Raw genomic sequence first — 24,724 nt, 5'->3', positions numbered from 1 at the left:
GGGAACCTGTCAACGGATTTTACCTCAAATCAAAATACATCTACCATATGTTAAGTCGCTGTAATGCAGAATCTATCCACCCCTCCCAGCGCAGTCATACCCATCAGCATTGCATGTGCAGTGAAGTCCTGAAGAAGCAGCGAGATAAGGACTATGGATCCGCACATGCACCGCCACCTCTGAGAAGACAACCGGCACAGCAAGTGTCTGCGCCTGACCGAGATTTCCGGTAAGAGGCAGGTCACGTCAATGAGTGACTCGTAGAGCGTAAAGGATGGCAGCAAGCAGGGGAACTTGAAAAAAGGACAAATTTAACTGCAGGGCCAAGTCACAGCAGCCGGCCAATAGAAGCGGAGGGGCAGAGATGAGCGGGACGTAAACAACCCGCCCACCTCCTTCCTTCAGCATTGCCAGCGGGACGCAGGTAAGATGTGTTCACCGGTCCCGGGGTGTCACACGGAGCGATGTGTGCTACCCCGGGTACAATGAACAACCAACGCAAAGAAGAATAAACGATTTTTTAAAAATATATGACGTGTAAACTATACACTATTTGTAACCGATTTGTGATTGTTTTGAGTCACTCATAGGTGTCACACGGGACGACATTGCAAACAATGCCGGATGTGAGTCACGAAAACCGTGACCCCGACCACATATCGCCCGATAAATTGTCTCATGTGACGCCCGCATTAGGCTAAGGGTGCCAATACTTTTGTCAGGCCAATTTTTGGAGTTGTGTGCAATGATCAATGATTTGATTTTTGTTTCATTCTCTTTTTTTCATTGCAAGCAAAATAAATGAAGATAATACCAAAGAATTTGTGATTGCAATCATTTTCAAGAAGAAACTGAGTATTATCTGACAGAATTGCAGGGGTGCCAATACTATTGGCCAGCACTGTAAGCTAAAGGCGGTGCTATACTGGCACTATCAGGCAGATAGTCTACATACTATTAGTGGTCAGCTCGGATGTTTAGGCTTCCAAATCAAACATTGTAAAGTTTAAAAATTCAGCAGCTGCTTGAGTGGCAGCTGCAATGGAGCAGATAATATATGGGTGGGTATTCATTCATATGGATTCGCCCCCTGCCTGCTCCTCCATCTCTGTTCTCTATGCTACTTTTACTATTCAGTAATTTTTTTATTTTTTTTTTAACTAAGATGGCGTCAAGTTGGTGCCTGCGCATAGCGCTCATCTCCGGCGCCATCTTTGTGAAGATAGTGTTACGCCATGCTATTCAATTTTGCGGCTGAGAGGGTGGCGCATGCGACCTCGCTTCTGCTGTCGTGACCAAAGGAGCGCGCACGGTCAAAGCAGAAGTTGAGATCACCCCTTGAAAAAGCTGATCGGATGACGCGACAGACCAGAGGAACAAGCCGACAGCAGCGTGCCAGCGACATCTGCACTGGATTGCACAATACGGGGTCAGGTGAGGCAAGTTCACAATTGACTCAGCTAACCCCGTATATATACAAAAAGACTGACCCCGCACATCCAATAGGTGTGAACAGGTGCTAGCTGAGAAACATTGTAACTACGAAACATACAGCTGCACACTGAAACGCCAACAAGGAATAAATGAATTCTGGCATTGCATTACTTCTATAAGAATATTGGAAAAAGATGTTTAGCATATGTATTGGCAATTGCATATGAGCCAGATAACCAACGGCAAGGTAATCTCTGTATATCAGGAACCTAACAAATACCACTATCTGGGTAAAAAACCTCCATGTCTGGGCAGCTAGATTCCAGCTATAATGGGGAGTGAACAGAGCCTTGTTATAGGGTGGACAGCTCAATCAGAAAGAGATGCACTACAAATATACAAAAAGACTGACCCGCACATCCAATAGGTGTGAACAGATGCTATCTGGGTAAAAAAAACCATGTCTAGCTAGAACCCGTTAACACTCAAACCTGAAGTAATTGTATTAGGGCCCTTTCACATTACGTTATTACCTACGTTCACTGGTCCCGTCGGGGCCTCCGTCTGAACACCCCCTCCCCCGCTAAACAGGTTTCAGATGCATGCACTAACGGGGCCATTGATGGTAACTGTGAGGACGGAGTCACAGTGTGGTCTGTCGTGCACCATTTTCAGGCATATACGCTTTCTGTAGGCGGACACCCAGATGCAGTCTACCATGTCTAGGTGTCCGCCTGCAGAAAGCGTATACACCCAAAAATGGTGCCACGTTGTGACTGTCTGCACCATTACAGTCAATGGCCCCGTCTGCACATACATCCGAAACCAGTTTTGCAGGGGAATTCCGACAGAGCCCCGACGGGACCAGTGAACGTAGGTAAGAGTGCAGTGTAAAAGCAGCCTTATGCTAAACCATTATAAGATTTGCTTAACACCTCAAAATGAGCAGAATTATTCACCACAAAAATTTTGAAGTACGTAAATAAAGCCTTGAATATAATTATATGTATCTGCACAATAAAACGGAAGAGACGCTCCTAGGATTATTGTAAGCCTGGCTCCTAATATAGCAAGGTCTCAAAGCCAAATAGGTGACACATCGTTCGTAATTGGAGTTTCCTGCTCACCACCATACCTAAGTGAAGTACCAGAGTGCTGACCTGTTATTTATCAGTTACATGACCGCAGGAACAATCGTCGACGTCAGCGGTCCCATGTCATATACGAGCACGTGACTGTGCAGGACAGGTAACTGATGAACGGGGTTGTCATCACTTTTGGCATAAAATCAATGCAGAGTGGTTGAGGACTTGAAGGACACGTAAGGTGGATTTCGTCATTTAGAAGATTCCCTTTTACATGTTTACATGTCCACATTTTAAAAACCACAGAAGACCCCTTAAAATGTAAGCAATACTCACCCATATTAAGTTTTATTACATCCCTGGGATCACAATCAGAGCGCTCAGTCTGGAGGAGAAAAAGAAAACGAATATGTTGCAAAAGAAATGGTTCAGTTCACACAAGCATAAAATGCTGATAATCATTAGCATTGAAAAATTGTGATTTATGTCACTATAGCACTACAAAAGGGGAAGCGCTGGAGACTTCAAATGATCCAGGCTGTTTTGTTATATTTTACAGCATATACCGTAGTAGTAATTACCGTATTTTTTGGACTATAAGACGCACTTTTCCCCCCCAAATGTTAGAGGAAAGTGGGGGGTGCGTCTTATAGTCTGAATGTAGGGCTGAGGGGAATGAGGGTGCTGCAGGTCATCGGGGGCATGACCGGGCTGTAGCAGCCTGCCGTGACCACGTGGACCCGCTCATTACATATGCACGCCCATCATCCCGCCCATCATCTCAGCGCTGAAGCCGGCACTGACAGGTGGGCAGGGTGATGGGCGGGGAATGCGCGCATATTAAACAGCCTGCCCGCATGATCATCCCTGGTAACTACAGCCTGGAGTGATCATGTGCGGCTGTATTCACTGCCCCCAGCATATCATCATCAGCATGGGGTGCAGTGAATCAGTATAACTCACCGGCCACGATCCCTGCAGCATTGCGATGTCTTCCTGTCTGTGCCGCCGGCGGCGGCTGTGTGGAGACTAGCGGTGCGCACAGCGATGACGTCATCACTGTGCGCACGTGTCCACACGCAGACGCCGGCGGCACAGATAGGAGGACATCGCGATGCTGCAGGGAGCGTGGCCGTCTCCACACTCCAGCGCTGCTGCTGGCACAGACGGAGGAGGAGCAATGCTGCAGGGAGTGAGGTAAGGTGAGCATGAACGTTTACTTTTTTTATGTGGAGCAGGATGGGGGCATATAAGCAGGATGGGGGCATATAAGCAGGATATAGCAGGATGCGGCCATATGCCATGATGACGGTATATAGCAGGATGGGGGCTATACCAGGATGAGGGACATATACTGTATATACAAAGCAGGAGGATCATTACCAGGCTGGGGTACCTTAGTAGAGAATTTGGGGACATTATCCCCATAATGTCAGCAGCAGATCCTCGCCCCATAAGGCTACGAACAAACATCCGGCTGGCTTTTCTGCCGTTTGTCGGATCCGGCGCGCTCTTGTACAGTCTATACAGTACAGTGGCTGCGCCACAAGCTCCGGTCACTTGCTGTCATGTGACCGGAGCATGTGACAAGGAAGTTGCAGCGCAGCCACTGTACTGTATAAACTGTACAGGAGCGCGCCGGATCCGACAAACGTCAGAAAAGCCAGCCGGATGTTTGTTCGTAGCCTTATAGTGTGTCATGACCACATTTTTTGCTTAAAATTTTATTTTCCTCTAAAACCAGGGTGCGTCTTATGGTCCGGTGCATCTTCTAGTCCGAAAAATATGGTAACAAGGGGGTTGTCTGGGTAGTGGACAATCCCTCTAAAGTCAGCTTTAGGGTTATTAAAATTAGTCTGCCCACGACATTCTGTAAGGCTGTGAGTACACATTCTTTTAATGCTTTTTTAAGTGCAGATTTGTCGCAAAACCTGAAGATTTCCTGATGACAGCAATGTCAATGAGAATCCAGAAGTCTCCTGCACACGCTGAGTATTTTCTCCTTGCAGACTTGGTGCAGATTTACATCTGCAGTATATCAATTATTACAGTGTTTTTTTCCAGCAGCAGATTTCACCCATTCTGATGAATGCGAAAATCTAATTACTTACCTGTAATTGTTTTTTTTCCAGAGCCACGGCAGCGCCACCAGAGATAGGTCCACCCCTCACTCTGGACAGGAAACCCACTAAAATAAAAGGGCGGCACGGCACCTCTCCCAGGCATCAGTTATGTTACAGAGCACAGAGGAGTACTAGAAAAGGCAAGGTTAATGCAAACCCCACAGTCACACCCACTATTGTGAAGGGCAAAAAACAAGAGCGCAAGGCAAAATGGGGTGAGAAGCAGTGGCACCGTCGTGGCTCTGGAGAAAACTTACCGGTAAGTAATCTAGATTTTTCCCATCGCCACTAAAGAGATTCTAAAGAAAACACCTTTAGGAGGGACCAGAGCCTGCAGAACCCTGCCACTGAACATATGAGACGTGACAGAAGAGCCAGCCGGTAGAACGTCCTTCACTGTGGCAGCGCCACAGCACTTCTGGGTCTCCCATCCTGGGACAGGAAACCAAGCTGATGCCTGGGAGAGGTGCCGTGCCGCCCTTTTATTTTAGTGTGTTTCCTGTCCTGAATGAGGGGCGGACCCATCTCTCTGGTGGCGCTGTCGTGGCAACGGGAAAAAAATCTGCATGAAAAAAAAAAAAAAAAAAAAAAAAAAAAAAGAGTCAAAAACTTGCGGTTTTGCTGCATTTTTCCTGCCAAGAGATGCAGAAATTTCTGCACCAAATACTAAACCTGAGCACATTCTCCAAGGCCCCTTTCGCATTGCGCTTTCACTTACGTTCAGTGGTCCCGTCGGGGCATCTGTCCGAACCGCCCATCCCCAAGCCTGCAAAACCTGTTTCGGACGCAGGCGACGACAGGATCATTGACTATAATGGAGCAGACCCAGTTAGCGTATGCTCTGCCTTGCACCATTTTTGCACATATGGTTTCTGCAGGCGTACACCCGAACGTAGTCGACTATGTGTATGTGACAGTTTTTTTTCACAGATGCCACACATACCCATTATTATGGATTATTCTATGAACTAAAATTACAAATCCGTGACCCTCACATACACAGACTTTCTCTGCAGCACGGGTGTCACACAGCCCGCACACTGATGTGATCCGTGTAACATGTACCAGAGAAAAGACGCGTCTTTGAAAAAAAATATTTTCTATGCTCACCTGTCTCCAGCGCTGCTGTCACTTGCTTTCGACCCCTGCTCATAATGCTAATGCATATTCACTGCACTATGGACCTGGAAGCAGCAGCATCGCCGGGGACAGGAGAGTATCCAGCAAGCAGTGTGTACGTGTGCGCAATGACGTCAGGAAATCACTAGAGTATCCAATGAACTCTGATAACCATCTGACAACACTCCCACACCACTGCAGGTGTCACGTCCATGACTTCACAGGTTCATCAGAGTTTGTTTGGAACTTTGATGAACCCGTGACGTTACTGCTGCGCAACCCGCAGTAGCGCAGGCGTCGTTAGGAGGTCATCAGAGTTCATTTGATTTTTCGATGAACCCGTGAAGTCACATCCGCACCCCCACACACTGCTGAGGATGCCCCTGCGGTGAACTGGGCTGACCTTACGAGGTCCAGGTCACTGCAGGGAAGCGCACACAGCAGTGTGTGTCTGCAGAGGCTGCTCTCAATCAATAGAGAACGTTCGGTTCCCCACTAAATGTGCCAGCAAATATGGGATCGACGTGGGGGCCCCCCCTAATTTGACTACAGCAGACCAGGATTAGGGCTTTGACAGGGAAATAAATTGAAAAAGAGGGCGTTTAGTCCATTTATTTAATTTTCGCTTATGTCTTTTCAGGTTCGTTATTGGGGGAACATCGTGGGGCCTCACAATGGATTACAGCGGACCTTTTGAATTTTTTTTTTTTAAATAAATTGGTGAACAAGAGCTGGAGTTGTTTTTTTTGTTCAAATAAACATTTTTACTGGATTAGTAATAGGGGTGCCTGCTAGACACCACCCATTACTAATAACAGGGCTTGATGCCATCAACCCCACAAATATTACCCCGTTTGCCACCGCACCAGAGAACCGAGAAGAGCTGGGTCAAGCATCAGAAATAGTGCATCTAATGGATGTGCCACTTCTGGGGAAGTTGAGTGCTGCTACTGTTAGGCTGGAAAGGGCCAAATAACCATTGCCTGCCCACCCTAATAATATCAGCCCCCAGTTGTCTGCTGTACCTTGACTGGTTTTAGAAAAATAGGGGGAACCCCTACTTTTTTTTAATCAAAAAATTAAAAAAATAAAACTGTGGGATCCCCTCTCAATAACCAGCCAAGGTACAGCAGAATAGGAAGCAGGGAACACCAATGTAGGATAAATTGTATCAAACTTAAAAGAAATGTGGATATTTTTCCAACATGTACTGCAACCCTTTGGACTGACTGATACAGTTCCAGCCCATGGTCACATCCATAATGCCTACGTCTCCCCAGTCTATTAGGCTGCATTCACACATCAGTTTTTTGCAATCTGGCACAATCTGGCTCTTTGCAGAAAAAAACGCATCCGCTTTTTTTGCTGCCGGATGAGTTTTTTCCTCATAGACTTGCATTAGCACCGAATTGTGCCACATGGCCTTGCGTCGCGGCCAGTTTTTGCCGAATGCGGCATATTTAGCCAATGCGGCGGCCGGATGGAACATTGCTTGCAGCGTTTTTTGTCAGCTGTGAAAAAAAACACATTGCGATTTGTGCGCACGTGTGCGTATTGCATGCAGTTATGCTGCATTCTGCACCGCAGCATAACTGCATGCGTCCTGCGTCCCCTGCACAGTCTATGGAGATTGTGCAGGAGCCGTGCGCACGTGGCATATTAGAACGCAGCGCTTCGGCTGCTGCTGCCCGAAGCGTGCGTTCTAAGAAGTGACATGTCACTTCTTTCGTGCACTTTGCATGCGGTCTAAAGGGAGAGGCAGCATGCAGAGCGCACGAATTCTGCAGGCACCAGGCGCTTCAGAATGGAGCTTTTCAGCTGCACTCTGAAGCGGACCTTTTGTGTGCAGTGCAGAGCGCACACGTGTGCACAAAGCCTTACACTGCAAGCCATGGACGCCGAATAAGGCATCCTGCGGCAAAAAACGCATCCAGCGGCCGGATGCGGTTTGTTGAACTGCGCATGCTCAGTATAAAGCCGTATCAGTCAAGAAACGGACGGGCCGCATGGAAAAAACGTATGTAACGGATCCAGGTTTTTTTGCCGCATCCGTTGCATAGATTTTTGCGCCAGTTTGTGCCTGGTGCAAAAAAACTGATGTGTGAAAGCAGCCTTAGAGACTGTTCAGTACGAACACCACGTAAAGGCTTGGATAAGGCTAGGTTCACACAAGAGTTTTAAAACCTTCTAGTGAAAACCTCTACAGGACACGCTCCTGTTTCGGAGATTTTTTTTCCCTTAAAGGCCCATTTCATGAAGGAGATTGCACCAGAATTTTGGCATAAAATATCTTCAGATGTCAAAAAAAAAACTTTGCAACTTTTGGAGTTTTCACATCAGTTACAGCCAATTCTGCCAAAATTGGGAGCACGGGGCGAAGCGAAGCCCACCCAGCGACTTTACACCAGTGGGGTGAACCCCACCAGACTGAATTAGTGGCATCCTACTCCATTGGGTCCCTTTATTAATAGGCAAAAAGCCAGGATTAGTTAATCGAACCCTAAATATGCGAAAATAAATATTGGTTTTGTAGCTGCTCGATGTGAGCATCCTGCAGATTAGACCGGCTCACAGCCTGATCCACGGATCTGGACCAGGAGGAGCAACTGAGCCACAGTGACCAGAAGAGCAGTGGAGGCAGCATGTCGCCAGGGGATGTCGTCAGCAGCCGCCTCCAGAAGCTCTGGGACTTGTAGTTCCCCTCCACTAAGTGCCAGACCAAGAGGGAGGGAAATTACAGACTTTCCGCCAGGATGAGCCGGTACCGCAGTAACCGGGTGAGAGGAGGCCGGCACAGGCCGGTCCCAGCACTGCACGGAGCAGACACAGCGCCTGACTTTCTCCCGCCGCCGCACTTCTTCCTCCTCTCCCCTCAGCACACGCTGCTCTTGGCGCGCAGACTCACCTCTCTCGCCTGTCGCCCGCCGGCCGGCCTGTAGGAAAGGGCCTGTGCGATAGCCGTGAATAGAGCGCCACAGACCGGGTAGGAGAGCCGTTTTTTCCAGGCCTGACCACCAATAGAGAGCCGGCGGGCAGTAACACCGGCGGAAACGGTCCTAAATAGACAAACGCTGCAATAAGGAAGCATCGGCAATACCTTTTTTTTTTTTTTTTTGCTTTGTTCGTCCGTTTGTCAATAAAGTTTCATTTGTTCAAAAGCAGATGGGAATGTTTCTCGTCTCCACGAGTGTGCGTGTAAGGCTTTGTCACGTGATGTAGACAGCTGTAGAAACCGCCATGTTTGATTGGGGCTGCAAAAGCAAGATTTTTTTTCTACGTTCCAAATTAGGATTAAAATGGTGTAATTATACTTCTGGTTCCATGTATTTGGTATGAGAGCACGGTACAGCGCAGTGTACGAGGTTACCGAGAAGTTTTCCTATTCTTGTACTCTTCTCATAGTTCCCTTAAGAAAGATGGCCGCCGTTGATGGCACTCTCTCGCTTCAAGGCTAGAGGGCGCTGCTGTACCGCTCACTGTTGGGTCCATGCGGAGTGCGAGGACCGAAAGTTCGGCGGGGGCATCTTGGGCTTCAAAGATAAAAAACATGTCCGCTTCATCAGGTCTGGCAGGTGATGTGACCGCTGCGGTTTCTGTGCGTGTTTTCATTGTACTGTTGATGGAGCTGTGAGGGTTTTTTTAATTTGTTTTTACACATTTGTAGTTTTTATCAATACAATTTTGAGTATATGTTCTGATTGCTTTTCATTGTGGGTTGTTTTATTTATTTTTTGGGGGGGAGGGGTGGTGTAGGGGGGTGTTTGACTGAAAATGAAAAATGTCCATCCTGGTGTTTACTTTTTTCTGTTTGTCGTTACTGTTTGGAATAATTAGTTACATAGTCTCGCAGCTTGGCATTTGTGGCCGCTCCGATACCAAACATGGTTAAGTTTTGGGGGTTTTTTACTTTTAAATTGGGAAAATAGATTGATTTAAACATGTATGTGTTTTTTTATTTTTTTTTTTGTATTTTTAATACCGTTGTTAATTTGTGCTGTATTTTCTATTCCCCATAAGGGGCCTGGGATTTGCGATTTTCTGATCTCTTGTACTTTTATATATTGAAGTGTAGTGAAATTTATCAATCTCAACTGTGACGCCCCGGGACTAGTCAGGTTGTCACAGGGGACTGCACGCTCTTTATCTCTAGTGCAGGACTCAACCCCCCATGGTTCTGGGTTCCCAACCTATAATACTGCCTCCATCAGCATCCAAAATCCCAATCACACTTCACGCCACACCCTGCCAGACACACCAGTGGGCTGCTGAGCTGGAATAGGGCCGCCCACCTAAGGGTCAGGCAGACTGGTGGGAGGGAAGTAGAGCAGAGCAGGGGTAGCCCTTGATGAGTGAGGAGCTAGGGGAGTGTGTGGCTCCCAGGAATTTACAGGTTGGGTTGCAGACGGTGGTCTGGGGCCGGAGGATTCGGAGAGACGGTTGTGGGATATTGGGACTGGGTGCCTGGACCTAGTCTTGGAGGATGGTCAGCAGCTCGAGTTCAATAGCTGGTCCAGGACCGAAAGAAAGGCGGGGTACTGGACCCTAGGTCGGAGAGTAGCTTCAAGCAACCCGGCAATTAACCTGCAGATGATAGTGACTTTATGGACTGTCCCTACGAAGGTCAGAGATCAGGGGCACTACCGCAACGAGGGGGATAGAGCTTGCCAACCCAAGCAGCCCACTGAAATCCCAAGCGTGAGCCCTTGAGAGCACAGCTCCTTTACTATCCATAGTAGGGAGCGGGGCCCGGACAGCTTTTTGCCTACGAGACAACAGAACACTTCTAAACTTGTGCACGGAGGCAGGCTTCAGACCATCAGTCAGTACTGTAGGGGACGGATACCTGGACGGGCTCCCCCAAGAGGGCAGAGGTATCCAGAGACTTGGTTTACCTTGTTGTCAGAGTCTGCTTTTCATCACCGACGCTGTCTGAGTGAGTACATGGTCATCCCCTACTACCGCCTAGCCCTGCGCTCCCCTACACCCCAAAATCCAGAGTCTCGGGGCCTCCCCTACCCGTGGAGGGAACGTCATCTGGCTGCCCCACTCCATCTCACCCGGGTACTCTCATCGGCAGCGGCGGTACTCCCCTTACGATCGGGTGGCGTCACAAACTATTATCCCCTGTAAATAGCCCCCTTTACATTTGAGAGTGGCCCCAAGCCCCTGGGTCCGGAGACCCTTGAGCCACAGCAGAAACAACCCCCGGATCCGAGCGGTATGACAGCTGCAGGGGCGGCACACAACAAAAAAAACCCTCAGAGACGTGAACAGCCCCATAGACTGTAATGAGCGCTTGTTCTGTCTGTGAAAAATAAAGAACACGTGTGACTGGGGACTGACGGACGTCACATTTGTTATTGATCACGTACGTTAGAAATCCTCCTGCGTGATCTGACATTGAGAGCAAAGACGCAGTTGGTTGGAACATATTTGGGGCAAACGTCCATGAGCCTGCGAATATGTTACAGAGCTCCCATTAATTACAACAGCACCCAAGCAAGATACTTGCTGGAAATTATAGCATATAGTTGCGTCTCTCCACGTCCGGAGATCAGGTGGCCTCGTGTGCCCAGACAACCCCTTTAGCACAGGCTGTTGCATGTGTGGCTTCATATCTGCCATAGCTATACACTACCCCTTGTTATAAAGGCTCATGCAGACAACTGTTTAAGGCTATGTGCGCACGTTGCGTATTTGCATGCAGTTACGCTGCGAGCTGCACCGCAGCGTAACTGCATGCGTCCTGCGTCCCCAGCATGATCTATGAAGATTATGCAGGAGACGTGCGCACATGGCGTCTCAGAGCGCAGCTGCTGCCCGAAGCGCGCGTTCTAAGAAGTGACATGTCACTTCTTTCCTGCGCTCTGCATGCAGCCCCCGCTCTGTCTATAGGAGGGGCTGCAGTCAGAGCGCATGAAATCGGCTTTTTTTTTTCCACTACGGTCTCTTTCTGCAGCGATTTGATGCGCACGTGTGCTGTTCAAATCGCTGCAGAAATTTCTGCAGGGACAAACGCTACGTGCGCACATAGCCTAAATCAGACAAGTGCTATCTGTGGTCTTCCTTTTAAAGACAATACTAAGTAGCAGGGGGCACTGATTACATGTGGAAAAAAGGAGATTCCGGTAGCTAAATAGGAAAGGGTTATTTACAGTTAGAGCAGTCAGACTGTGAAATGCTCTACCACAAGTGGTAGTAATGGCAGATACTATATGGCTATGTGCCCACGGGACTATGTAGCTGCGGATTTTGCCATGGAAAACCTGTGGATTTATCTGGATTTTCTAGATAAATCTGCAGGTTTTAGCAAGTACAGACACGCCCCATGTTATCCTATGGGACATGGGGATTGATTGTGTCCACATTGCGGTATGTGCGGCTGCAGAATATGCTGCGATGTCCCGCAACCCCACGTAACTGCATGTCAATTATTCCTGCGGAAATATCTGCGGAATTCCCGGCCCTCCGCTATGGAGATAGAGGCCGGGACGTCCGCAGGTAAGTCGCATGAATGCAGGTTTACCGCTGATATTTTGCTGGAATCCTGCAGCAATGGATAGGTGCGGATTCATGTTTCAGCTGCATCCAAAACGCTGCGATGTACAGTACAAGCAGAGTGGATGGGATTTCTAAAAATCTCATGCCCACTGTGCTTGTGCGGCCAGCAGTGAAAACTGACTTGCGGTGCGGCTTGCAGAAGCCGCAGCATGTGAATTTATACTACAGAGTCGCATGCCCTCCTTAGGGAGAACACAGCGAGGAGACCGCAGCACCCCAAATCCTGATCACGGGCAGCTGCGGTCTCCTAAGGAGGAGACTTGCGACCCCGCAGGTCAGGACCCGCCGCGTCCAGGATGCAGCGGGTCTTGATCGTGAGCACATACCTGCTTGTTGCGGCCCGTGACGATCGCAGCTCTATGCCCGGGGGCCGGCGCCGGCAGGACTTTACTACAATTGAATCATTTTGCGGTGCCACGCAGAGGAGCTATCTGTGTTATACCAATGGCTACCGCCGGCCAATCAGATGCAAGGAGGTGACGTCACTTCCGTGCATCTGATTGGCGGGCAGCAGCTCCTCTGCGCGGCACCGCAAATTATTCAATTGTAGTAAAGTCCTGCCAGCGCCGACCCCCGGGCATAGAGCTGCGATTGTCAAGGGGTCTGCGGGCCGTAACAAGCAGCCTCGGGGGCCGCGTGTTTGAGACCTCTCAGCTAGATGGACCGAGGTCTTTCTTCCATCTGTGTAACTGTGGACCATTGTTATTCTGTGGGTCTGTGCACATGTCCGATTTTCTTCCTAGATTTAGATGGCACTCGTCCATCATCAACTCCATGGGTGAAACTGTTATTTTTTTATTCTCCTCCATCTCCAAGAAAATTGGATCAAACTCTGATCAGTGTGATTCCTATATTCTGACCATTTTTCTTGGATGGAGAAAATTTGGTGGTGTGACCTGAGCCTGATAGGAAGTTGTATATACAAAAAAACACAGATTTAAGACAGGGAAAAATATTATGTACAGTCATATCTGTCAATCTATAGTTCCCTCTCATTGTAGTGGATGAGGTAGATTAGAATAAACTCCGTGAACATGTTCATCAAAAAATGCGTACAATAAAGTACACATGCAAGGAGTGCTATATTCAAATATATATTTTTATTTTATTTTGCAAAAGGTGTTTTTACATGTTTGCTTGTATATTTGACCTTTTGCAAAATAAAATAAAAATATATATTTGAATATAGCACTCCTTGCATGTGTACTTTATTGTACGCATTTTTTGATGAATGGGAAGTTGTATATGTAGTAAAATGTTACTTTTAGATTCTTAAAGGGATTGTTCACTACTAAGACAACTCCTTTTGATTCCACGTTTCCTCCAGGTAAAATAAAAGACCTCATACTTACCTTCCGTATCGGCGCGGCTCTTGCAGTGCCAAGGCTTAGGTGATGTCACGCGAGCCCTGCGTCCAATCAGCGCTGGCTTCTGTCTCCCTGCCTGCAGACAAACGAGTTAATCAACAGGAAGTGAGCTCTGCTGCTGCACTCACTTCCTGTTGCTTGCTTTTGTGTACGAAGGCGGGGAGACAGAAGCAGGCGCTGATTGGACGCAGGGTTCACGTGACATCACATGAGCCGTGGCATCACGATCCCGACCACCGCCAGAAGGGTGCCAGGACAGCAGGTGAGTATAGGCTTTATTATTTCACCTGGTGGAATCAGAATAGGTTGTCCTAGTATTGGACAACCCCTTTAATATGAAAGACACCGTCATTTCTGTCTTGATGTAACATTTAAGGTTGTAGCACATGTACGAGTTTTAGGTCTCATTCAGGCAATAGTTTTGGGGGGGGGGGTTTGTTTTGTGTGAAGCAGAGGCAAGTTTTGTTACTGCTCTGTGTCTGCTCATTTATCTTCCCAACACCTTTCCTCTGTCCTCCGATTGGTGGGTGGTTTACGATGCTTTTATTTATTATTCTCCTTTTTTCCTCTTTGGCCACCTGCTTTAAGTTTCCTCACCTTGGGGTCCCCATCTACCTCTGCACACTCTCCCTCTCTTGATTATAACAATCTAACGTGCTCCGGTGGGTATCGCACCGTTCCCCGCTGCCATCGGCGGCCCATGACGTGATCACGGAGTGCCAATGGGTTGCCATGACCTGGCGGGGTCAACTGATGAAGCCTGTCACTGTTATGACTCACTTCTTGTGAATATCAGCAGAGCACAGACACTCACAGGAGATCAGCATTTCTCCTGATCAGAGCGGAAAAGCATCGCTCTGAACCGCAGAAGCGATTGGATAGTGCAGGCGTAAAGTGCCCAAGGCGAGTAGTAAAATCAGTAAAGAGTTCAAATTACCCCTCTTTGCCCCATTTTAAAATAAAACAATAATAAAAAAATAACATATTTGTTATCGCTGGGTCCAGAAATGCCTGATCTATCAAAATATAAAATCAATTAATCTGATCGGTAAAGGGCGTAGCAAAAAATAATCAAAACATCAGAATTATTGTTTTTTGGTTGCAAGAAGCAAAAGATAAGCCTCCACACAGCCCCAGATCCCGAAAAATGAGACCGCTGTAGGCTTGGGAAAATAACGCAATTCTTTTTTTTTTTTTTTTTTTTTTTTTTTACAAACTTCTGAATTTATTTTACCACTTAGATAAAAGTAAAACTATACATGTTTGGTATCAACAAACACGTACTGACCTGAGGAATCATGATGCTAGGGCGGTTTTACCATATAGTGAACATGGAAATTAAAAAATAATTGTGCAATTTCACTTTTTCTGCAATTTCATAACACTTGGAATTTTCTTCCTGTTTTCCTGTATAATATGGGGCAGAATTAAAGGTGTCATTCAAAAGTAACTCAGCCTGCAAAAAATGAGCCCTCATATGGCTATATTTACAGAAAAATACAAAATTTATGGCCCTTGGAAGAAGAGGAGGGAAAAAAAAGAAAACGGAAAATCGCTGGGTGGCTTCTCCTCAACAATGACAGGTCTGCTTATGTATAGGGGACAGCCGAATGGTATTTTACATTGCTTAGTCATGGATTCATTATTAGTTCGGAGTTCAGAATACCACCCTGTCGTTTTGAGTTTCTTTACATCACACATTTTATAATCTATGTTTTGTCTGGTATACAGAGATAAATATTTCTGAGATATTATTGGCTACATGAAGAGGTCATGTCATTACTTCAGTCTTGGATCTGTAACAAGATCTCTTTTTTCAAGTGACATTTCTGCCTTAAAATACATCGGGCTTTATAAAGGGCAAAGCATTGGGCACTCAGGAGTCCTGCTGTACTGCGGACCTATGGAGTGTTTAGGGTTCAGGGGTCAATTCCTCCACATTTATTCTGTAAAATCTTTTGCCGGACAGAATAGGGTGTTTTCAGATCAGCGTTTTTTTGCTTGTAGGCAAAAAACGCATGCAACCGGATCCTGTAGATTGAATGTGCAACGCATGCAACCGCAATTGGTATTTTACCGGATCTTTCTACTTCTACTTTTTATGGCTGCTGAGATGGATGCAGCGGGACACAGAATTTATCGGCCGGCACTGGAGTCAACTGATGATCTCACAGCCTACACACGCTGCGATGGATGCAGGTTAACAGCAGTCACTGCCTGCGGCCGATCACGTGTGACTGTGTGCGGGCTGTGTGGTCAGGAGTTCAGCTGAGTTCAGATCAGCTGACTCCAGTGTCGGCCAATTACTTGTTATATGTCCTGCTGCATCCATCACAGCGTGTGCAGGCTGTGAGGTCAGCTGAGGTCGGCCGGCACAGGAGTCAGCTGATCTGAACTCAGCTGCACTCTTGACCTCATAGCCAGCAGAACAAGTAATCAGATCAGCTGACTCCAGTGTCGGCCGATTACTAGTTCTGTGTCCCGCTGCATCCATTGCAGAGTGTACGGGCTGGAGTTCAACTGAGTTCATATCAGCGGACTCCAGTACCGGCCGAACTCACAGCCCGCACACGCTGCAATGGATGCACTGGGACACAGAACAAGTACTCAGCCGACACTGGAGTCAACTGATCTGATTACTTGTTCTGCTGTCTGTGTGTTCAGGAATAGGAATGAGAAAGCAGTAAAATGCTCGGGTGCTTGATGGGCGAAGCCCATGTGAATTTTTTTTTTTTTGTTAAATTCAATAAAAAATAAAAACTCCAAACACATAACCCTAGGGTTAGGGGTAAAAAAAAATGCCGTGGGCTTCGCCATATTTTTGTATGCTAGCCAGGTACAGGAGGCAGGTACGGGCTGCCCCAAATCCCCAGCTGCCTATATGTACCCGGCTGGGAACCAAATATATAGGGAAGCCCTTTTTTAATTATTTCATGAATTTCATGAAATAATTAAAAAAAAAACGACGTGGGTTTCACCCAATTTTTGTGTCCAGCCAGGTACAACTAGGCAGCTAGGGATTGGAATCCGCAGCACAGGGTGGTCCAAGCTTTCTGGCACCCTCTCCACTGCAGTCCGCAGCCACCCCAGAAAATGGCGCTTTCATAGATGCGCCATCGTCTGGCGCTGTATCCAACTCTTTCAGCGGCTCTGGTGACGGGTGCCACGCTGGGTAATAATGGGTTAATACCAGCTTTGTTTTACCAGCTGGTGTAAAGCCTGAGATTCTTAATGTCAGGCCAAGTTTAACCCAGCGATTAAGAATCTCGAATAAAGGGTTAAAAAAAAAAGACATCACACAAAGAAAAAATACTTTATTAGAAATAAAGACACAGACAAACTTAGGGACTCTATCTTTATTACTCCCTCTCACCCCTCCACGATCCTGGTCTTCTGTCTGAGAGAGAGAGATTTCTGTCCTGACCATGCCAGGCTGCTTTCTGGGCATGCTCAGTATAAAAAACAGGATCCTGTCTATCAGGATTCGGCAACTTCCGGTACAGCAGGATCCGGCGCCCATTGAAATACATTGCAGGTACCGCCGCAATCTAACGGATCCATTGACATGCAGTATTTTGCCCGAGGACAAAAACGCTGCAAGTAGCGTTTTTGAAAAAAGGTAAAATACCGCAAAGCAACGGATCCAGTGTGTGCCGCACGCAACCGCATATTGCCGCGCTTCCATTGCAAATGTATTGAAATGACAACACATTTGTAAAGGATCCTGCTTTGCGGCAAAAAATCCATTTGTGCCGCAGTTAAAAAAAACGCTGATGTGAAAGCATTCGTCTGAGTGGCTTCCTTCAGTCCTTCTAGATGACCACTGTTTCCTTATTTTCCTTCCTTTTTAGTGGCTTTAGTATTTGCACCTTATTCTCTATGTTTTTGTCTTTCTTTTAAGGCTTATTTTTTTTCCCTCAACAATGTTTTAAGCTATATGCGCACGCTGCAGTTCAAACTGCAACCAAAACTGCGCCTTGCCTGTGAATGTAACAAAAAACGCTTGTAATGATGGTGCATTTTTGCCGCATTTTTGTTAATGCATTTTTTAAAGGAGAAACAAGATAGGATAATTGATAGATAAAAATAGATAGAACATATAGAATACAAAGAACATACAGAATAGATAATAAGAGAATAGAAAGAAATAACAGAATACAGTAGATAGAGGGAACAGATAGAGGGATAGCTAGCTTGGCCAGCTGTTTTTTTTTTTTTTTTTTTTTTTTTAGTTTTTGAGGGGCAAAAAAATGACGTCAGGTCCCCCCCATTTCTCTATCGCTTTCATTGGGGGACACAGGACCATGGGTGTATGCTGCTGTGACTAGGAGGCTGACACAAAGTGAACATAAAAAGAGTTAGCTCCTCCCTGGCAGTGTACACCCCGAGCCGGAGGCGGTACTATGCCAGTTTTTTGCTTAGTGTCGTAGGAGGCTGAAGTGGGCCCATATCTCTGTGGGCCAACCTCAGCCTAGGCTATTGCGGTTTTTTTCGGGCTATACGGCGCCGCTCAGCATTCTCATCGTTCTACGTTTTTTGTCTCTTCTGCAGGGTTTAAGACCCTGCTTCAGAGAGAACTCTCGCCCCAGGGTTGCCTGAGGGCTCGAGACGCCAAGCCCTATCCCCCTCCGGCCCCATGGTACCACCCCAGGGGTTGATTGGGGACCGAGATAATTATTTGATTTAAGGGCACACACTCCCCGTCGACCCCCATGGTACCGTCCCAGGGGGTGTTTCTGGTGGAGGTGAAGAGGATTCCCTGAGGATGTCAGACTGTCACAGCGCAGGAGCGCTCACATCAAGGGGTCCTCTGTCACCAGGCCTCCCCCAGCGTTCACCTGATACCCTGGGCCCAGGCTGAGGTTCTGGCACTGCAGCGCAGGAGTGCTGCGCAGTCTCCATCACGGCCCCTCGGATGCCTCAACACTTACCAGGGGCCGCAGCAATCGTGGAGGGGACTTATGGATCCGAGCGACGCGCGTGGACGCAGATGAGAGCTGTTCCGCGCCCAGCGCTGCGCTCCCGGCGGCCGCCGCTCATTAATTTAGTCCACGGCTTCGGGCCTAACTCGGGCCGGAGCGCTCCGCCCCCCGTTTGCGCGCGCGCCCCCTCTGGCCCGCCCTTTGCATATTCTGCCCAGAGACAGCCACCTCATCAGCCACACGCCCCCTCCAGCAGTAAAAAAAAAAAAAGGCAAAAGCGCGCGTTTTTCTCTTACCAACGGCTCACCTCAGCACAGGCAGGCCGGTGAGCAACAGCATCTTTTCTCTGCGGCTACCTCCAGCTAATCTGAGGCCCCTGCTGACCCGGGAAGGACACAGGCCAGGGTGAGTGCTGCTCCTCATTAGGACCAGCGACACTTTGTACTTTTTTGTTTTTTTCTTCCAATTTTCTCCTGTCTCCTCCCTAGTGTCCCTAGTAGGAGCCCTAACGCTAAGTCGTCCCGATCCAAACAGGCCCCCTTCATAATGCATTTTGCGTGCTCGTCCTGCAACGAAAAATTCTCCCAAGGCCAGGCTACCTCCCTCTGCGCAGCTTGCACTCCCGATCCGCAGCCCACGCAGATTGCCCCAGACGCCGCCAGCCCCCCCCCCCCCGTCCACGCCGCTACTGCAGCAGTGCAGGACGCATCGGGCCCCAATGCGCTCCCTCCCCCGGAGTGGCTGACTTCTCTCTCCCAGTCGGTGGATTCTCTGTCAAGGGCGTCCCTGACCATCGCGCAAGCTTTGCAGTCGCTCCCTACGCTCAGCCATGCCACACAGGTCCAGCCGCCGCAGGACGACAGTTGTGCTGACCCTGACCTGGCTGCTGGAGCGCGGAAACGAACCCGCACGGTCTCGTCTTCCAATTCCTCCCAGAGGTCTCTCTCCCCTCCAAGACCCGAGCGCCACTCGTCTCCGGGACCATCCGATCTCTCCGGAGAAGAGTCGGATGCAGCCTCACTGCTGGACTCGGACCAGGCAGCTGATGTCAGGCGTATGGTGGACAGCCTGGTCGACGCAGTGAATAAGACGCTGAAGCTCCAGCCGGACTCTGCCACCGCCCAGAGCTCACAGGTATCTTTCAAACGTGTTAAGCGTGTCCACAGGTCTTTCTGCGATCATCCGGAATTCGCTGAGATCCTACGCAAGCACAGACAGCAACCGGACAAGACGTTCAACAACGGTAAGTCGATTGACTTACACTATCCCTTCCACGAGGATCTTAGGAAGGAATGGGCAGGCTCACCGGTGGTCGACCCCCCCCCCCCCGGTCTCCCGACTGTCCTCGCATACGGTTCTATCTCTGCCACAGGGGACATCGCTCCGTGACGCCACGGACCGAAACATTGAGAGATTCGCCCGTTCGGCTTTCGAGGCAGCAGGTGCTGCCCTGTCGCCGGCTTTCGCCGCTGTCTGGGTAGTGAAGGCCATGGTGACATGGGCCGACATCCTCCGCAGAGGCCTTCGCTCACAGGATGGCGATCCCGAGCTCGTCAACATGGCGGCGCAGATTGTCCTAGCGGGTGAGTATATCATTAACGCATCTCTGGCGTCTGCCAACTGCGCAGCACAAGCGGCCAGCAACACGGTGGCAATCCGCCGGGCGGTCTGGCTCAGAGCCTGGAATGCAGACGCAGCTTCAAAAAAATCTCTTACCGCCCTCCCATTTGCAGGAGGCCGACTGTTCGGGGACAGGCTCGATCAGATCATCGCCGAGGCTACGGGAGGAAAGAGCACTTCCCTTCCCCAGCTGAGGCCAAGACGTATCCTGCGCCGCCAGCCGACCTCAGGTTTTCGTCCTTTTCGCAGCTTCAGTTCCACTACACAGCCTAGGAGGAACAGATCCCCACAGAGAAACAGGAAGAACCCGTCCTTCAAAACAAATCCGTCCTGGCATCCTAGATCACGCTAGCCAGCCAAACCAGCATCTAGATCTCAGCGATACTCCTCCAAATGACTCGTGGTCTTCGCGCGTCAGCGCGGACCAGGTGGGGGGGGCGCCTGTCTCTTTTCCAACACGTCTGGCTGCCCTTGATCACAGACGCTTGGGTCAGAGAAATTTTAGTCTCGGGATACAAGATAGAGTTCTCGTCAATGCCCCCAAGTCGGTTTTTCCTTTCCCATCCTCCCGAGTCAGACGCGCGAGCTCGCCCTTTTCTTCACGCCATCGAAACTCTTCGCCGCTCAGGGGTCGTGGTGTCGGTCCCAGACTCGGAACGGTTCAGGGGAGTCTACTCAAACCTCTTCGTTGTCCCCAAAAAGGACGGCACTGTTCGTCCCGTTCTCGACCTCAAGGTCCTCAACAGGTACGTCAGACCCAGAAAATTTCACATGGAGTCCCTCCGATCGGTCATTGCCTCCATGGAGGTCGGCGAATTCCTCGCCTCTCTGGACATACAGGATGCATATCTGCACATCCCGATTGCACATCAACACCAGAAATTCCTGCGCTTTGCCGTGGCAGACGATCATTATCAGTTTACTGCCCTACCTTTCGGCCTTGCGTCTGCGCCCCGAGTATTCACGAAAGTCATGGCTGCTGCCATGTCGATCCTGCACTCCAGAGGAGTTCTGGTGATTCCATACCTGGACGACTTGCTGATCAAGGGGTCCTCTTTCAACGACTGCCGTCTAAGTGTCCAGGTTACCATCGATACTCTGTCCCGGCTCGGTTGGATCATCAATCGGAAGAAGTCCTCTCTGACCCCGGCCCGTCGGATCACATTCCTCGGCATGGAGTTCGATACCATCCAAGGACGTGTGTCCCTTCCACAGGAAAAGATTGCCTCCCTCCAGAGAGATGTCCAGACCCTCCACCGCTCCAGAGCGGTGTCCATACGATTCGGTATGAGGGCCCTAGGTCGGATGGTGGCGGCAATAGAGGCGGTCCCATTCGCCCGCTTTCATCTTCGTCCCCTTCAGCTATCTCTGCTGCACAATTGGGACAAGTCGCTATTCACCCTGGATCGCAAGATAAAGTTGTCCCCGGAAGTCCGCCGCTCTCTGCTCTGGTGGACCAACAGCCTAAATCTCTCCAAAGGAATGTCATTCGTACCGGTATACTGGCAGACAGTCACCACCGATGCCAGCCTTCTGGGCTGGGGAGCGGTGTTCCATCATCACACGGCTCACGGACAGTGGTCCTCCCGGGAAAGCCGACTCCCGATCAACGTTTTGGAGATCAGAGCGGTCCTTCGAGCCCTGCAAGCTTTTCAGCGCCTTTTACAGGGGTCTCCAATCAGAATACAGTCGGACAACGCCACGGCGGTGGCATACATCAATCACCAGGGCGGCACGAGGCGCGTCATGGCAATGAGAGAGGTGAAGATCATACAGTGGACAGAGTCGCACAACTCCAGGATCTCCGCGGTACATATCCCCGGCGTGGAAAATTGGGCGGCCGACTATCTCAGCAGACAGGGTCTGGCGACGGGCGAATGGTCTCTCAACAGAGACGTTTTCGGACAGATCTGCCACAGATGGTGGACTCCGGATGTGGACCTGATGGCCTCGCGGTTCAACAATCAAGTCCCACAGTTCATATCTCGCTCCCACGACAAGCAGGCGCTAGGAGTCGACGCCAAAATCCAGGCAGAGGGCATTCCGGTGATTCTCATCGCCCCAGAATGGCCCAGGCGAGTATGGTTCGCAGAACTCGCACAGCTCGTCGCGGACACCCCATGGCGGCTTCCGGATCGGCCGGACCTGCTGTCTCAAGGTCCGCTCTTCCATCAGAATTCAGGGGTTCTCAATTTGACGGCATGGCTCTTGAATCCTGGCTGTTAGCCCAGTCAGGATTTGCTCCAGGAGTGATTCAGACTATGATTAGGGCTCAAAAGCCTTCATCTTCGAAGATCTACTACCGCACCTGGAAGGCCTTTTTTCAGTGGTGCGAGGTCAACGGAAATCTCTCCCCGCTAGTTCTGTCACTACCGACGCTTCTAGCGTTCCTTCAGGCAGGGTTGCAAGCGGGTCTCTTGCTGGCAACCATCAAGGGGCAGGTTTCGGCTTTGTCTGTTCTTTTCCAGTGAAATCTAGCATCACGTCCGCAGGTCAAGACGTTCATCCAAGGAGTCGCTCATCTGAATCTGCCCTATCGGGCTCCGCTAGAACCATGGGATCTCAATCTGGTTTTAGGATCCCTCCAACTGGCTCCATTTGAACCACTCAAAGAATCTTCAGTCTCACACTAATCCTGGAAAGTGATTTTCTTTTTTGGTGGCGGTCACTTCAATCAGGAGAACGTCTGAACTGGCAGCTCTTTCGTGCCGTTCACCTTTTCTTGTTTTTCACCAGGACAAGGTTGTCCTGCGTCCGTCTCCGGAGTTCCTGCCGAAGGTAGTGTCTCCTTTTTCACCTGAATGAGGATATCGTGCTTCCATCTTTTTGTCCGGCACCCACTCGCTCCTTGGAAAGGTCACTACACACTCTGGACTTAGTACGAGCGCTCAGGATTTACGTCTCAAGAACTGCGCCTTTCCGCAAATCGGACAACCTGTTCGTCCTGCCTTCTGGTCCCAAGAAGGGCATGCCGGCATCCAAGGCTACCATTGCCAGATGGATCAGGTCAGCCATTTCGGAGTCCTACCGAATCAGGGACAAGTCCCCTCCGAGAGGAGTAAGAGCCCATTCCACCCGTGCACTTGGGGCGTCTTGGGCAATCAGACACCAGGCTTCAGCTGAGCAAGTCTGCAAAGCCGCAACGTGGTCCAGTCTTCATACCTTCACCAGGTTTTACAAGGTCCACACCCAGGCATCAGCAGATGCCTGCCTTGGGAGAAAGGTGTTGCAGACGGCCGTCGCACACCTCTAAAAAGGTAGTAAACATGTGTACAGAGCGTTCCTACGGAATTTGTGCTTCGTTTTGGATCTGTAGGACGGCTTATGTACCCACCCAGGGACTGCTTTTGGACGTCCCATGGTCCTGTGTCCCCCAATGAAAGCGATAGAGAAAGAAGGATTTTTGTGTACTCACCGTAAAATCTCTTTCTCTGAGTCTTCATTGGGGGACACAGCACCCACCCTGTTTGGATTGTGAGGTCTTCATTTACCGGATGTTTCCCGATGTTGTTTGCGGGTCACCTTTGTTTCCATCCGGCTATTATATATATATATACGTGCCATAAGGCACGGTGTGTTTTTCACCACACATTTTTCTCGTGTATTACATTGTTTAGTTATGGTTGTTCAGGTCTCTCCTACTACTGCTTTTGCACAAAACTGGCATAGTACCGCCTCCGGCTCGGGGTGTACACTGCCAGGGAGGAGCTAACTCTTTTTATGTTCACTTAGTGTCAGCCTCCTAGTCACAGCAGCATACACCCATGGTCCTGTGTCCCCCAATGAAGACTCAGAGAAAGAGATTTTACGGTGAGTACACAAAAATCCTTCTTTTTCATATCCAGAACAGGAACAGCAGCAGCAGCTGCAGGCTGCAGCCATCAGCTGTCTGCTGTACCTTGGCTAGTTGTGAAAAATAGAGAGGATCCCACTAGAGCTGGTCGAACTCGCAAAAAAAAAAACGGGACAGGCAGGTCCCTGCTAAATTTAAAAAAACAAAACCCTAGACCCGCTCCGGAATCCGGTACCCATATAAGTCTATGGGAACCAGAATCCAGAAATTAAAAACGTTGGTGGAAGGGATAGGGGGGTAGGAGTGTGCATGGTGTACTCAACGAAGCTGTGTCATGGCAGCACACTCCTTCCGGGTCACGCCTTCCCTTCCGGAACCGACAATTCACTCTCGTTGAATAATCACTGCTTTGCCTGCCAACCGGCGCGTGTAATTGTTTGCACTTAGATTTGCCCCCACCGTGAGTATCAGCGTGTCAGCTGACTGCAACTAATCACAGGCGCCAGGATGGATGGGGGGTGGGGAAAGCAGTGCAGGTGTCTGCGGGTCAGTATGGTGGTATAAAAATAAATGAATATATAAAAAATCAGTGCAGGGTCCCCCATATTCTGTTGCCAGCACAGATAAAGCCCGTGGCTGCAGCCCCCAGCTGTCTGGCTTTATCTGTGCTGTATATCAAAATAAGCCCAGAGTCATACGT

The 24,724-nt window shown here is 49.2% G+C and overlaps 1 protein-coding gene across 2 annotated transcripts in view; it reads right to left on the bottom strand.

Moving 5' to 3' along the window:
* The window catches only part of SENP1 (SUMO specific peptidase 1), a 114,843-nt gene extending 105,987 nt beyond the window's left edge, over positions 1-8,856 (bottom strand). For both annotated transcript variants that reach the window (XM_075337145.1, XM_075337146.1), the window contains exons 1-2: positions 8,667-8,856; positions 2,856-2,904 (exon numbers count right to left, since the gene is read on the bottom strand). In XM_075337145.1, coding sequence (XP_075193260.1) covers positions 2,856-2,904; positions 8,667-8,849 — 232 coding nt within the window. In that variant the 5' untranslated portion in view covers positions 8,850-8,856. The remainder of the gene's footprint in view (positions 1-2,855; positions 2,905-8,666) is intronic.
* Positions 8,857-24,724: the final 15,868 nt, after the last annotated feature.

Source organism: Anomaloglossus baeobatrachus, chromosome 2 (assembly GCF_048569485.1).
Source record: "Anomaloglossus baeobatrachus isolate aAnoBae1 chromosome 2, aAnoBae1.hap1, whole genome shotgun sequence".
In the NCBI taxonomy this organism is placed as follows: Eukaryota; Metazoa; Chordata; class Amphibia; order Anura; family Aromobatidae; genus Anomaloglossus; species Anomaloglossus baeobatrachus.
Note: the sequence above shows the minus strand (reverse complement) of the source record. Positions and strands in the feature narration are given on the sequence as shown.